At 49.4% G+C, this 14,862-nt stretch overlaps 1 protein-coding gene across 21 annotated transcripts in view; it reads left to right on the top strand.

Moving 5' to 3' along the window:
- Positions 1-14,862, top strand: part of DYSF (dysferlin) — a 220,530-nt gene that overhangs the window by 68,593 nt on the left and 137,075 nt on the right. For all 21 annotated transcript variants that reach the window (XM_043468215.1, XM_043468211.1, XM_043468220.1 and 18 more), the window contains 4 exons: positions 2,345-2,471; positions 5,891-5,994; positions 13,983-14,051; positions 14,197-14,240. In XM_043468215.1, coding sequence (XP_043324150.1) covers positions 2,345-2,471; positions 5,891-5,994; positions 13,983-14,051; positions 14,197-14,240 — 344 coding nt within the window. The remainder of the gene's footprint in view (positions 1-2,344; positions 2,472-5,890; positions 5,995-13,982; positions 14,052-14,196; positions 14,241-14,862) is intronic.

Here is a 14,862-nt window from a genome sequence, read left to right as displayed (position 1 = left end):
TTGGCCTCAGGCTGATTTTGTGGTGCCACTTGCTGGTGTCTACCTGCATAGACTCCGTGTGTGGCCACGCCAGTCAGTGTGACCCTTTCCAGAATGTGCTTCCGTCCTTGTCTTTCCACCTGTCGGAAGGCCTTCTCTGTCTCTGCTGACCAAAAGTCAATTTGTTCTTCAAGACCCAGTCCAGATGCTACTTCCTCCACGACACCTGCCTTGTCCTCCAGGGAAATTGATGGGTCTTTCTTTCGGTCACCACCCCATGTTTTGTTAGTTTAGTTAGTTGTTGTGTCCATCTCTATCGCTGAGACTCAGTTTCTTAAGGTCAGGGACAATATAGTAAATATGAACCCTTTTATCTCTTCTCTTGCCTAGTAACAGATCTTGTACACAACAGGTGCTCAATCAGTGATTGTGGCCTCTGGGAACGAACAGTGTTATGGATGAATGAAAGCAGAGGAGGTGATCATCTTCTTCAGATGTGAGCTGAAGAAAGTCAGTGTAGAGCTATTAATAGCCCCTCCCCAGGCTCTTGTGTGACACGAGGCACTCTGGGATGGAGAATTTGGCTGCGGGGATTCTGAAGCAGGTTTCTACATGCAGACTGAGTGAGGATGGTCCAGGCAGCTTTGCAAGGAGTGGACTGCTGGGCATGCTCCTCAATCCCTCTGCCCCTCACCTGCCTAAGTGCAGCAGGTGGATCTTTTGTTCCTCAAACTGCATGTCAGCCCTCTCTCTTCGTGAGTTGGTGCCTCTGCCTGGATCCATCATTCAGGTCTCTGTTGGTCCTTTAATGAATCAGAACCTGGTGGTCTGGAGTCGACAATAAGAAAGTGAGAGAAAGAGGCTGACATCCCCTGGTTTACGCGGAAAGCCAACAGAGCCCTGTTCTTAGAGCTCGCGCTGCTGCACGTAGGCACCGGGCGCCCTCTCGAGTGGGTGAAGGCGCGGTGCGCCTTCTCGAGAGGGTCTTAGAAGCCCGGGCAAGAAAGTGAGCTCAGCGGGCCTCTGCACTCCAAGGAATTAGCCAGAAATAGAGACAGAGAGAAAGAAAGAAAGACACGGGGACCCAAGCTCTGATGGAGCAAAGGTGTTTTAATCAACATGGCGTGGGCATATATACTGTCTTACAAGGTGGTTATTCTCAGCAAAGATAAAGATTAAAATTCCAGACTTACAAAACATAAGATGATCCCTATTAAAGAGAGAGTTGCAAACAATCACCTTTTACTGCATGGCTCATAAAAAGGAAGAGGGTACTTATCACCGTAATGAGAAATGCCTGGATTCCTCCAGCCCCTGGAAAGGCGTGCCTCTCCTCTTAATTCCTGAATATTCAGGAATTAATAAGGGCCAGAGGGTTCCTGACAGATCCAAAACAGCACACAGGAAGCCTCTTGTTAAAAGCTTCCTGACAGGTCTCAAAGCTGGGACACCACCGATGCTGTTCCCTCCCCCGCTGTCCATAGTTACCAGCCCCCTTGCTCTGTTCTCCCTAAACGCCCCGGTTCTGCATCCAGCCTGTGTGAACTCTCATCCAGCTTATCTGTAAAGTGGGGTGTTCCAGGCCCTGGCCACCTGCAGCTTGGACGTCACTTGGGCACTTGTTGGAATGCAGAGGCTTGGGCTCCACCCCAGACCTGTTGAACCAGAACCTGTGTTTTAGTTGGAATGTGCAGCAGTGGTCCAGAAGACACGACTCTCCTGTTTCTAATGTACAGCCAAGTTTGAGACCCCCTGCTCATGGGGCTTGCTGTCAGAATTAAATGAGAGCGTGTATAGAATCAATACATATTATTTTTATTATTACTGTTCTAATCAAAACACTCAGCACATGCTATTACATTCATTTGCTTAAAGGTGTCTTTCACTGTGAAATGGTAAGTGCCATGCAGGCAGGACCTCTGTCCACCTTGTCTACTGCTACATCCGTCGCCCCCAGCATGATGCTGACACTGCTTAGGTGCTCAGTAAATACCTGGGTGAATGAACAGACGTTACTGAAGACAGTGGCCAGCCTAGACCTCTGTCACTTCTGCGCTATTTTTAACGGGCGGGTTGGGAAGGAGATGGTGGTTCTTGAGTGCCTGCCGGTGACACGTGCATGTACACGTTGCTGAAGTTGATCCTCCCAGAGCCTGGAAGGTCAGTGTCATTGTCTCCACTGTCCAGATGAAGCTGAGAATCAGGCTCAGGAACCTGCTGGAGATCACAGGCTACGAGTGGGCAGGATGAAATCTGCCTGTCTTCAGGATGCACTATTTAAGTGTGTTGGTTGAGCTCTCAGAAAAGGAAGGGAAAACGCTGTGCTTGGGGACACATTAAGTAGTCAGATTTGGTTGTATTGTAGCTGGAGAGAAAAGACCCCTCTGAAGACAAGGAGGACATCGAAAGCAACCTGCTTAGGCCGATCGGCGTGGCCCTCCGAGGAGCGCATTTCTGTCTGAAGGTCTTCAGGGCCGAGGACTTGCCACAGAGTGAGTTTGGTGCCCTTGCTGGGTGACTGTGAGGGGGGGACCCTGGGCTGGGCTGCCTCAGACCCCTGCCGGAAGGAGAGGGAGGGGCTGGTCCCCGGCTCCCTCCCTGCCTCTTCCTACCTGGCTGCTGCACCCAAGGGTCTACTAGACCTGTGCAGGCCCAGCGTTCCTTCTGCTCCACTGTCTGGGGAAGCCTCACACCCTCTCTAGGTTTCCCAAGGGTTTTGACTGTTCTTAGGAGAAATGCAGCCAGAATTAATGAGAAGTAATATCAATGCTGGTGAAGTCACAGAGATGCGGGCAGTCCTGAGAGTACTAGAGGTCCCTAGGTTCGGTTCAGCATCTCCTAAGCCTGGTCTGGACCACTCCATGAATCATTTTCTTGGCTCACAATGGGGGAGAGCATAGTTTCAACCAACAAATGCAGAATGTTTTATACCTGTATTTTAATCCCATTACTTATTTAAAGGCTTTCCCCTTGGTTTTGGTTCAATTAAACATGTACAGAAGGAACCCATTTATTGGTGTCATTAGTCAAAGCAGAAACCCTCAAAAATTAGCTTCATGCAAAACTTGTAAACAGGGACCCAAGGAGTCCCTGACTGCTTGTTCTTTTGGACTCAGCTAGGAACAGCGCCTGGTATAATTCTGCTAATGCACACTGGGATCCTGGGCTGGGCTGTCTCAGGTCCCTGCGGGAAGGAGAGGGAGGGGCTGGCCCCCGGCTCCCTCCCGGCCACCTCCTAGCCTGGCTTCTGCAGCCAAGGGTCTACTAGATCTGTACCAGCCCAACTTCCCTTCTGCTCTGCTGTCTGGGGAAGCCTCACACCCTCTCTAGGTTTCCCAAGGGTTTTGACTGTTCTTAGGAGAAAAGCAGCCAGAATTAATGAGAAGTAATATCAATGCTGGTGAAGTCACAGAGATGCGGGCAGTCCTGAGAGTACTAGAGGTCCCTAGGTCCAGTTCAGCATCTCCTAGGCCTGGTCTGGACCACTCCATGCACCATTTTCTTGGCTCACACTGGGGGAGAGCATAGTTTCAACCAACAAATGCAGAATGTTTTATACCTGTATTTTAATCCCATTACTTATTTAAAGGCTTTCCCATGATTTTGGTTCAATTAAACGTGTACAGAAGGAACCTATTTATTGGTGTCATTAGTCAAAGCAGAAACCCTCAAAAATTTGCTTCATGCAAAACTTGTAAACAGGGACCCAAGGAGTCCCTGACTACTTGTTCTCTTGGACTCAGCTAGGAACAGTGCCTGGTATAATTCTGCTAATGCACACTGGGATCCTGGGCTGGGCTGCCTCAGGTCCCTGCGGGAAGGAGAGGGAGGGGCTGGCCCCCGGCTCCCTCCCGGCCACCTCCTAGCCTGGCTTCTGCAGCCAAGGGTCTACTAGATCTGTACCAGCCCAGCTTCCCTTCTGCTCTGCTGTCTGGGGAAGCCTCACACCTTCTGTAGGTTTCCCAAGGGTTTTGGGACTGTTCTTAGGAGAAAAGCAGTCTCCTGCACCATTTCCTGATGCTGAAAAGCATCTCCTGATGCTGAAATGGCATCAGCACCATTTCAGTTCTACTGTGTGCTTACGCCTGGCTCCCACCGATTCTCTATCCCTCCTCTAGGAAGCCCCTGGCTGAAGACTGGCAGCCCCCGGCTGGGGAAGCAGTTGCTGAAATGTTAGAAGGGCTCAGTGTCTCCACTGAGTGGAGACTTCTGGGTGTCCAGTTTGCCTGGGACTGCCCTGGTTTCAGCACTGGAAGTCCCACATCCCAGGAAACTCCTCCTTTCCTGATAAACTGGGACAGTGGGTCACCTTAGCTGTGGCCGCGTCTTCATCACCCCAGGAAGGCTGTGGTGGCCACTGCCTGGCTTCTCACAGTGACTAACCCTGCACTAGCCCTGACCTGCGTGCTCAGTACATGCTGGGGGAGTTATGCTGAATATCCCAGAGCCGTGGGTGTCAACCCAGACTGTACATTAACTCATCTGGAGCTTTAAGGAAGTGCAGATGCCTGGGCCCTTCCTCCAGTGTTTCAGATTGGCTTGGTTTGAGGTGGGGCTCACCCACTGGTAGTTTTAAAAGGCTACCTGGTGGTTTTCTCGCTGCAGGCTACGAGCCACCATTTTGGAGCATGCATTAGCAGAATTATACCAGGCGCTGTTCCTAGCTGAGTCCAGGAGAACAAGTAGTCAGGGACTCCTTGGTTCCCTGTTTACAAGTTTTGCATGAAGCTAATTGTTTGAGGGCTTCTGCTTTGACTAATGACACCAATAAATGGGTTCCTTCTGTACAGGTTTAATTGAACCAAATTCATGGGGAAACCCTTTAAATAAGTAATGGGATTAAAATACGGGTTTAGAACATTCTGCATTTGTTGGTTGAAACTATGCAGAAGTGAGGCTGGGAAGCTTCCAAAGGGGGCTGGGGAAACAGAAATGTTTGCTTTGCTCAAGGTGAAGGGGATGATGATGTTTAGTTGTCTGCAGTGTTGTTTAAATATAAATAAGAAAAGAATACATGGGTAAATAGAACATAAATATTTGCTAAATATTTGTTAACTGTTGTATTCATGTAGACAGACATCAGCTAGTATACAATTGTTAAATGTCCCCTTCTCTCATTTTCTCATTCATGTACATGGATTTGCTAGTCAGTCAGTTGTGTCTGACTCTTTGCAACCCCCTAGACTGTAGCCTGCCAAGCTCCTCTGTCCATGGAATTTTCCAGGCAAGAATACTTGGAGTGGGTTGCCATTTCCTTCTCCACAGGATCTTTCCAACCCACGGACTGAACCTGGGACTGCTTCATGGCAGACGGATTCTTTACCATCTGAGCCACCAGGGAAGCCCTTCATATACATATATACCATTATACAGAACATATATATATACACACACATGCATATACACATCTATCATCTATAAATACATATGTAAAAATATGTCTAATTAGTAAAACATTGGTTTGAAGCAGCATAGATTAAATTAAAAAACAAAACAGAACTGACTTATCGGTTACCCTCAGGAAAATCACTGAGCTAATGGATATAAGGGAAAATGTCAGACCGGCACCAGTAATGGGATATTGTTATAACAACTTCCAATCTTTCTCTGGATTATTTATTGCTCTTAGCGATGTAGATTTCTAATCAATCAGTTAATCAGTTGGACCATTCAGAATGCCTTTGAAAACAGGGGGGACAGTGAACCAGCTGTTTGGAGCTGGGCAAAGGAGCAGCACAGAACCTTCAGGAGCTGCTGTTTGGAGATGGCCCTCCTCCCCCAGAACCCTGGGCTGAGGGGTCCATGGCCTCTCTCCTGCGGAGTCCCCGGACTGTTGGGAGACACAAGTGGGAAGAAGGGGTTTTGAAGACAGAGAGCGGGCAGGCAGTGATCAGCATGTCTTTCTCCTCAGTGGACGATGCCGTGATGGACAACGTGAGGCAGATCTTTGGCTTTGACAGTAACAAGAAGAACTTGGTGGATCCCTTTGTGGAAGTTAGCTTCGCAGGGAAAATGGTAAGAAGCAAGTAAACAAGAGGACTTGTGGGAGGGTGACACCTGGCGTCTCTGCGGATGGGTGCACAGGGCCTGCCATCAGGGGCTGTCCACAGGGGGTGTGTGGGGGCCCTGATCATGGGACACGGGCTGAGACACGCAGGCCCAGCTCTCTGGGGCTGCCATGCACACACACAGGTCTGCCCATGTGTGTGAGGCAGACAGACAGGTGTGAGTGGACACAGAGAGGACATATGGATAGTGGATAGAGACAGGAATATTTGGGGGAAAATTAAGCAATAGTAAGTAAAGCAAACCAGACGTGAAGGCACAATGATAAGGAAACAACAACAACAACAACAGAAATGCAGTAAAACCATAATGATTATTTTTAGAAAGTTGTGCCAGGAGTTGAGTGGGGTAAGGCCACTCTGATGGGGGTCCTGGAGATCACATACCTCTCTTCCTTCCTGCCCAGCGCGGGCCTGTGGCTCCTGTCCCTCTTGACTTCTGCCTGGGACTCTTTCCTCCATCGCACTTCAGGGCCGGCTTTGCCCACCCTCCAGGATCTCCCTGACAGCCTCGGCGGCTCCCAGGCTTCAGTCATCCCCGCTCGCAGAGGAATCCACAGCTGTGTTTAACTCCGAGCCTTCCCTTCAGCTCCAGAACCACCTGTACCTTTGCACATCTCCATGTGCTGCCCACACCCTCCTGCTCGCCCTGTAAAGGAGTCATTTTCTGCCTCTACCTCCCCACTTCCAGAAACTACTGTCTTTACCAGTACCACCATCAAAAGCAGAAAACGCGGGCCTGCCTTGATTCTTCCCTCTTTTTTGACCTGCCTACATAAAGATCCCACTGCTAGCTTTTGCCTTTAAAAATCCCGAGGTCTGTTCCTCTCTCTATGCCCCTAGCCACTGTCATCTCTCCCCGGGGCCACACAACATCCTTGCGACCGTTCTCTCGTCTGGGTTCTCGCCGTAGAAATCCACCAGCATATTTAGTGTAAAAGACAGCCCTGTCTGTAAAATGAAGTTCAAACCATATAACCTGGTTGACCAGAGCTCTCCCAGCCGAACTTGCTGGCCTCATCTCCAATGGCCAATGTCAGCTTGTACAGTCTTTGTGCGAGTGCGGAGCCTCGCGCCCCCTCCTGGGCGGACGCGGCCCTGCAGCCCGCTCGGAGGGCGGAGTTGAGCGGGTTTCAGCGCCACCGGCTCGCTCGCCGCGCTCAGCTTTGGGTACAAACCGCACAGCCCGCGCGTGCCCGTGTGTCTTCTCTTCTGCCCTGCGGTCACGCCTCTAGCCTTTCCCCGGGCCTGTGCACTCCTGGCTCCTTCCTGGCCTTCCTCCTCGCAAAATGTGCTACATCGTTCAAGATCCAGCTTCCGTCACCCCCACAGGCTTGCTGTGTTAATTCAGCCCTCGGGGCTCTACGCGGCCTTAGGCACTGCTCTCTTTAAGTCCGTTTTCCATTGCTTTAGGTTGTTCGTTAGCATCTGTTCCTCGGGAAATAGCCCGATCGCGTTTACTCGTAACCTCAGAGCAGAGACTGTGGTGGAAATACTGGAAATGGGGGAGAATGACATATCCGGAGGGCTCGGCCTCCGCCCCGGCTCCCGGAACCCCACTCTGCTGAGGCGCCTCTGACCCAGGGAGTCAGCAGGGTGGGGTTGCGCCTTCCCGGTTCCCACCATTGGAAACGGGCGGGAGGAGCAGAAGGGCTGAGAAGCAAGCTGTGTGGACCGAGGGTTCGCGCCTGCAGCCAGCTGCCCTTTGCTCCGGAGGCAGAGGCGGGGAGGGGGCAGACAGGCAGGCGTTGTAGGACAGTCAGGGGAGCGTTTACAAGCTTAACAACAAACGCTAAAGGCAAGGGTGATGATGGAGGTCGTGTGCGCTCCTATTCACATAGCACTTTGCAGTCTTCCTTTTCACTTGATCTATTCTTAGATTCATTTTGGAAAGAAGGAGGGTCTGCCTGCCCATCCCACCAACAAAGGACCCTTGAGGTCAGGGGACCAATTGCTGGGGTCCAGGTTGATTTCAGAGCAGAGAAAGGCCTTGGATAAGCTTATTTCCTTTGCCTGCTACCTGATACCACCTCCACCCACCGCCCCTATTTTGTTTTCTTTCTTTCTTCTTTTATTATTGATGCACATGTTTATTAAGGAATTTTGAAAACTACAGAAAAAAGTAAATAACATTACCCGTAAAGCATCATACAAAATTTGTGTTTGGTCTTTATCTGTCTAGCTTTTTATTTTACTGTGTATCAATATTAGATGCTTTATTGAAGCATTTTTAAGTCATTTAAAAACAGAAAATTTGAGAGAACTGTTCAATGAACATTTATTTACCCACTGTTACGGCCTCCACTTAGATGAAACAATTGTGAGTGTTATGCTGCATTTACTTTCTCTCCATGTAAATGGATACTTCCGCGCCGCCCCGCCCCGCGTGAAATCGCTGTCATATCCGGCTCTTTGCGACCCCATGGACAGTAGCTTGCCCCAGGCTTCTCCGTCCATGGGATTTTCTGGGCAAGAGTACTGGGGTGGGTTGCCATTTCCTTCTCCAGGGAATCTTCCCGACCCAGGGATCGAACCCAGGTCTCCCACATTGCTAGACAGACGCTTTACCGTCTGAGCCACCAGGGAAGTCCGGCTAAAATACTTGAAAGGTAGTTTCACACTTTGCCTCTGAAGGCTTCAGCATAGATCTCCTGAGAAAAAGAAAATTCTTTGTAACCACAATAGCATTATCACACCTAGGAAATTAGCAGTTATTTTCTACTCTTGTCAGATATTGGCTCGTATAAATATCTTTGATTATCCCCCAAATGTCTTTCAGAGCTAGTTTAATTTTGTTCCAATCTAAGACCCAACTGGAATTTATGCTCTGCATTGGTCTCTTCTGTAACAACCTCACTCTCATCTCCCTTCCCATTGTCTCAGCCCATGAGATTGCATCTTTGAAGAGCACAGGCCATTTGTCCATGTCTTGGGTTTGTCCCACCATTTCCTTCTGGTGTTGCTTGTTTTTCTGGCCCCTGTATTTCGAAGTTAGGTCTCAAGACCAGATTAAATTCAAATGAACTATTTTGGCAGGAACACATCATAGGTGATGTTTCGTACATTGTATTTGCATCACAACAGGAAACAAAATGTCAGCATGTCCCATCACTGGTTACTTGGTTAAGGTGGTGTCTCCAGGTCTCTCCCTTGTCAAAGCACACACTCTGCTTTGTACTTTGCAGGTAATCTGTGGGCACAATCTCAGTTTGCTGATATCCTGTTTCTCAACAACCTCTTACCTAATGGTCCACGTAGCCATTGACCTCCTTGCCTGAATGAGTCATTCACTGGGGATTGCAGAGGGATGATTCCCTCATTATCATTCCTTCACTCTATTAGCTTTTTTTTTTTTTTTGGTAAAGAAGAGCTTCTCCTCCCTTTTCCCCCTTTGAGTGTTAATATGCTCCTTCATTCTTATTAATTCAGTGTGTTAAAATCAGTCACTGTGGTGCTGGATACGTGAACCCTCCTGCCTTTGAGCTGCTTCTCCAACCCAGGCTAATGCAGGGCTCATGGGAAATGTCTGTGGGAGAGGTAACACGAATCTTAAACTCATTCACACTGGGCTATAAATGCTCACTGTGGGTCTTACACAAGTGCAGTTTTGGTTTGGGCTTTGGGTCAGAGTCTGATGCCCTCCCTGTACCTGGCCTTAGGAGGGACTGTGATGGGATGAATGAAGGCAGGAAGAAAGCAGGCAGTTTGGCTGGACACTTACTCCAAGGACCAGAATTAGTTTTCCCAACTTGAGAGATAGGAAAGTCATGTCTCAAGACATGTGTTTTTATTCCACATTCCCAGCATAGTGGGGTGCTGTGATGATCACTAGAACCACGACTGACCTGCCTTCAGTTCAGTGGCTTTCCTTGAAGCTGAATCTCAGCACTCTGAGGCTCCTCGCTGCACCTGGTTCCTTGCAGCCCCTTCACCTCTCTAGGTCTTCCTCTGTTCTGAGGTGCCCTTGGCTGTCCCTGGGGATTTTTCTAGGAAGGTACAGATGTCTGGGGGCGGGGGGTGGTGGTGATGGAGGTGGGGGACCTGGCCAAGGCAAGGGAATAGGTAAAGCTGATTGGTGTGGTCCCCAGGCCTCTGTGTCCTCCACTGTCTGCCCCAGCCCCCTCATCATGGTTTCCCCTACTCTTCCTGCTACCCTTATCACCTGTCTCATCCTACCTGTCCCTCTCTTTGGCCTGGTGTGCCACTTTTTCTCATTACGTCTGATTCTGAATTGTCCTGGGGATTTGTTCTCTGTGTCGCCCTAGCCTGGCCCTCTTTGCATTTCCTCTTATGGACACTTGGTGTCACTATTATCTAAGCTGTGAACCATACCTGATTTGGCCGTGCTACTGAGGGGCTAGAAGGGTGTGTGTGTGCATGCTCTCACGCACATATCACAGTTCTTCATGGTATGGGGAAAAGACAGGGGAGGTACTTGGAAGGCAGAGTGGGAGGCTTTAAAGCAACTTTTTTTTTTTCAAGAATAAAACTTATTAATTGTAAAAAAAATCAGAGAAAAGCAAGGAAAATGAAAAATGTTTACTTATATTTCTGTACTGTGCACCACCTTGGCGATAACCACTATTCACGTTTGTGTATATCTCCTGCTGCATGCTTTCCTCACTGTAGCTCTCACTCCTTCCATCTGTCACACCAACCCCTCTCCCCCTCCATTCCCCTCACCAACCTGCCCCACTGGAAAAAAATTGGATTCACAAATACAGTTGGATTCAGCATACAGTCTGTCTCCATTATTCACAGATTCTGTATTTGCAGATTTGCCTACTTGCTAAAATTTATTTGTAATCCCCAAGTCAATCCTTACAGTGCTTTGGTCATTATTTGCAAAACTCCGGACAGTTTGATGCAGCTGAGGTATGTGCTGCCAGCTGAGCCGGAGCGCTGTGCTTCCTTTCTTGTTTCAGCGCTCATCCTGTAATGTGTTTCTTCCTGGTCTATTTGGTGTCATTTTTTTTTTCCATTTTTTTGTTTTTGCATTTTTGGGGTGTTCTTTTTGCTGGTGACTTCAGTGCTTACAGTGACTCCCAAGTGTAGTGCTGAAATGCTGCTTAGCGTTTCTCAGTGTAAGGAGATTGCGAGGTGCCTTATGGAGAAAGTATGTATTGGTAAGTTTTGTTCAGGCATGAATTAAAGTGCTGTTGGCTGTGAGTTCAGTGTTAATAAACCCACAGTATATTGATATAAAGAGAAAGGTGTCTTGAAACAGAAACAGACATAAAACAAAGTTACTGGTCAGTTGACAAAAAAATGTTGTGCCAGAGGCTTGCAGGCCCCTAAGCCTGTGTTTCCCTTGGGAGCAATGCTTCAGTATCCACTAGCTTGTGTTCTTGGTCACTTACAGAATGTGTAACTACTGCCGGAATAAGTCAACTCTCTCTATGTGGTTTGGTAAACTGCTTTTGTTGTCTAACATTTCCTTAGGTTATTAAATAGTCTTTGAAATAAATTTTTGCTATCTGCATAATATTTCATTAAACGAACATAATATGACATTTAAACTATTTTTGGATTTCTTTTTTTGGGGGGATTTTCCTCTTTCATAAACAAGTCTGTGAGGAACATCAGCGTATAGGAATCTTTGTCCACACTCTGCTTTTTCATAGGGAAGTTTCTAGAACCAGGTCAGAGGGCATGCTCATTTTTGAGTATTTGATACAGATGGCCAAATGGCCTTCTGTCGTAAAGGGAAGGAGAGTAAAAAAAACAAAAAGGCACAGATGAGGAGGAGGAGGAGGGAGCTTGGTGCTGCCTTGCTAGGCGTGGGGAGAGGAGTGGGGGGTGGCAAGGCTTCTGGGTACTTCTAGGGCCAGAGGTCGTGTTGGCCTGTGGTGTGGTGGGGTACCTGCTATTCAGGCTCCGGTGCACACGTCGTGGTGGCTCTCTCAGAGGGAGCCTCCAAGGGCAGACAGGTGGAAGTGCTTGCTGGGGAGAAGGCCTGTGGCTCCCCAGGGGCAGGGCTTGGGGAGGGTGGGGACCACCTGTGTCTCTCATCCAGGGAGCTGAGGAGCGATGTTGGCAGGGTCTGTCTGCTGTGTCTGATGAGAAAGTCTTCCATTTCTTTCTGTTTCTCTTTTGTTATTTCAAAGTTTTGTTCATCTAAGTTTTGAATTCGGTAATACATTTGTTATGTACATCATATTCATTTATCATCTATCATGAAAACTCTACCTCTCACCCTGCACTTGTCCTGCCGTCCTCCGGTCATCTCCTCCCTTGCACAGGAAATCATTGTTAGTTTCTTTTGCATCATTCCGGCTTCATTATGTGCATGCCACATGTCTGACCATAAATTCTTACCTTTACCCCTTTAACACACATGGTTGCACATTATACTTACTGCTTTGCACCTTGGTTTTTTTTTTTCACTTAATAATACACCTCAAAAGTTGTTTCATACCGTAGAGTGGTCCTCATTCTTCCAGAGCTGCATTGTGCTCCATTCTGCGGACAGACCGTACTTTATCCAACCTGTCCTCTGTCGGTGGACACGTGGGTTGTTCCAGGCCCTCCCTAATTGGAGTCATGCTGCAGAGAATAATCTCAGCCACATGTTATTCTGCACATGTGCAAGTATTTCTGTAGGATAATGTCTAGAGGCAGAACTGGTAGGTCACAGGGTATCTGCATTTTTAATTTTGAAAGGGAGTGGCCAATTGCCCTTTGGAGAGGTTGAGTTGTTCTCTCCCCACCAACAAAATCTGAGCAAGCAGTTCTCCATTGCCTTGCCAAGACAGGGCTGACAGGCTTTAGAGGTTTTTATGACTCTTGATAGATGAGACACGGTATCTCATTCGTTTTGTTTGTGTTTCTTCAATTCTGAGGGAGATGGCACGTCATTCTGTGTGCTTTTACAGCCCTTGGTGTACCCACTCCTGAGAACTGTGAGTCCCACTCTGCCTTTTGTTCCATCTAATTGTTGGTTTCTCTTCTTCCCTTACTCCTTTCTTTGCTCACACAAGGGCCAAATCCTGGCACCCATCCCTAACCCCCAGACTTTGCCTGGGCCCTTCTCACAGGGAGGAGGGGACGATGGGCACGGGGCCGATACTGGCTGGACCAGGGATGAAGAAAGAGTCCTGGCCCCTGGGGAAGCCACACTCTCATTTGATGGAGATTCTTGTCAGTTGCTCACTAGAGGAGATAATTATGTAAATGCTTCGCACAATCAGGGCCCACAGTCAGTGCTCTGAGGAAGGCTGCTCCTTATTTCCGTGTGTAGGACACACACACCTTCCAGCATCTGAAACAGAGACTTCGCCCACTGCCCTGCGTTGGTACAGGATGCCCTGGGCTGGCATCGGTGCTTCCCTGGGGACTCCCAGGGCAGAGCTGCTGGGTTGGATCCAGTTCTCACCTCCGCTAGCTTTCTTGTTGTGGAAAGCCCAGTCTTTCGAGCAGGGCCGATGGGAGGCAAACTGTGGCCTATGAGGTTTGTATCTTGGCTGAATTTTCATCTTTCTCTCAGAATACTGGTGTATGGCCCCCTGCCCAGCCCTTCTTCCTCTCCCCCTCCCCAGCGCTCACAGCCTTCCGAAGGGGCAGGTGATATGGGCTGATAGGCAAAGGAGATTGCCTCAGATGCTAGACTCCTGGCCATACTTAGGGTCGTGGCCATAATGGGAGGGAAAGGAAGGGAACTTCCAGCCAGTGGTATGAGATAAGGGAGAGGGTTGTGACTTTCAAATAATCTGTCGCTCCCTCCATGCCCCCGTGGGTCTGACCTACCATTGAGCCTTATCTGTGGAAAGGTTCCTGGTGTCTGAGCCCACTGCGTCAGGTTCCATAGCTCCCAGGGCCTTCTGCCCAGCCCGAAGGGTGGTCAGCGTGGCCTACAATGGCAGCTGGTTGGTGTGGTGGTCCCCAGGGGTACCCAGAGTCCCCTCAAAGCTCCATTCAGCCAGCCTCTGTGTCTTCTAGCTCTGCAGCAGGATCCTGGAGAAGACAGCCAATCCTCAGTGGAACCAGAGCGTCACACTGCCTGCCATGGTGAGCCTCACCTCCACGAGCCAGGGCTCCCAGCCTCCCACTCCCAGGAGGCCCGGGCTCCCAGCCTTCCTGGCTCCCACCTGCATCCCAGACTTCCACTTCTGCAGAAGGACTCCACCCCAACATCTCTCTCTTCCCTCCTTAGTTTCCCTCCATGTGTGAGAAAATGAGGATTCGTGTCATAGACTGGTGAGTCCTGCGTCTGGGGATCTTTAGAGGTGGCTGTGGTCAGGGGTCCCTGGGTCCTGCGGTTTCCTTTCGTTCGGTCTGCATGCAGCAGGGGAGTCTGTTTCAGGTGAGACTTTCACGGGGAGGCCGGAGAAGGAGACAGCATGGGCTGTTGGGCCACTTACTCGCAGCGGGTTGGGACGGCTCTAAGAACCAGAGATCCCTGGGGCCAGAAGAGCCCAGGGAGCCTTCCTAGGGGATGTGGGGTTTGGGGAAGTTCAAGATGAAGGCATCCTAACGAAGAGATGGATCATAAGCAGAGGCGAGGAGGTTGGATAGAGCAGAGCTTGCAGGAGGGTGGACTGAGGTGCCTCAAGGGTTGGTAGGATGGAACAGATCTCCAGGCTGGGGAAGGGGCCAGGCTGCCCACGCAGGGGAGTAGCCACAGGGCCATCTTCAAAAATTAGTATCTAACTCTTGTGAGTGTGTGCTCCAGACCCTCTGCCCGGGGAGCTCTTTACATGCCTGTCTCACCTGATGCTCAGCTTGATCCTGGGTATGGCCCGACCTTACAGACTAGGGAGCATGTTTGAATAAGTGCTTGGGGGGACAGCTGGAAGCAGCTGAGGCCAGGCTCGAACTC

Source organism: Cervus canadensis, chromosome 5 (genome assembly GCF_019320065.1).
Source record: "Cervus canadensis isolate Bull #8, Minnesota chromosome 5, ASM1932006v1, whole genome shotgun sequence".
Taxonomy (NCBI): domain Eukaryota; kingdom Metazoa; phylum Chordata; class Mammalia; order Artiodactyla; family Cervidae; genus Cervus; species Cervus canadensis.
The sequence above is the reverse complement of the archived record's forward strand: the minus strand, read 5'-3'. Positions and strand labels throughout refer to the sequence as shown.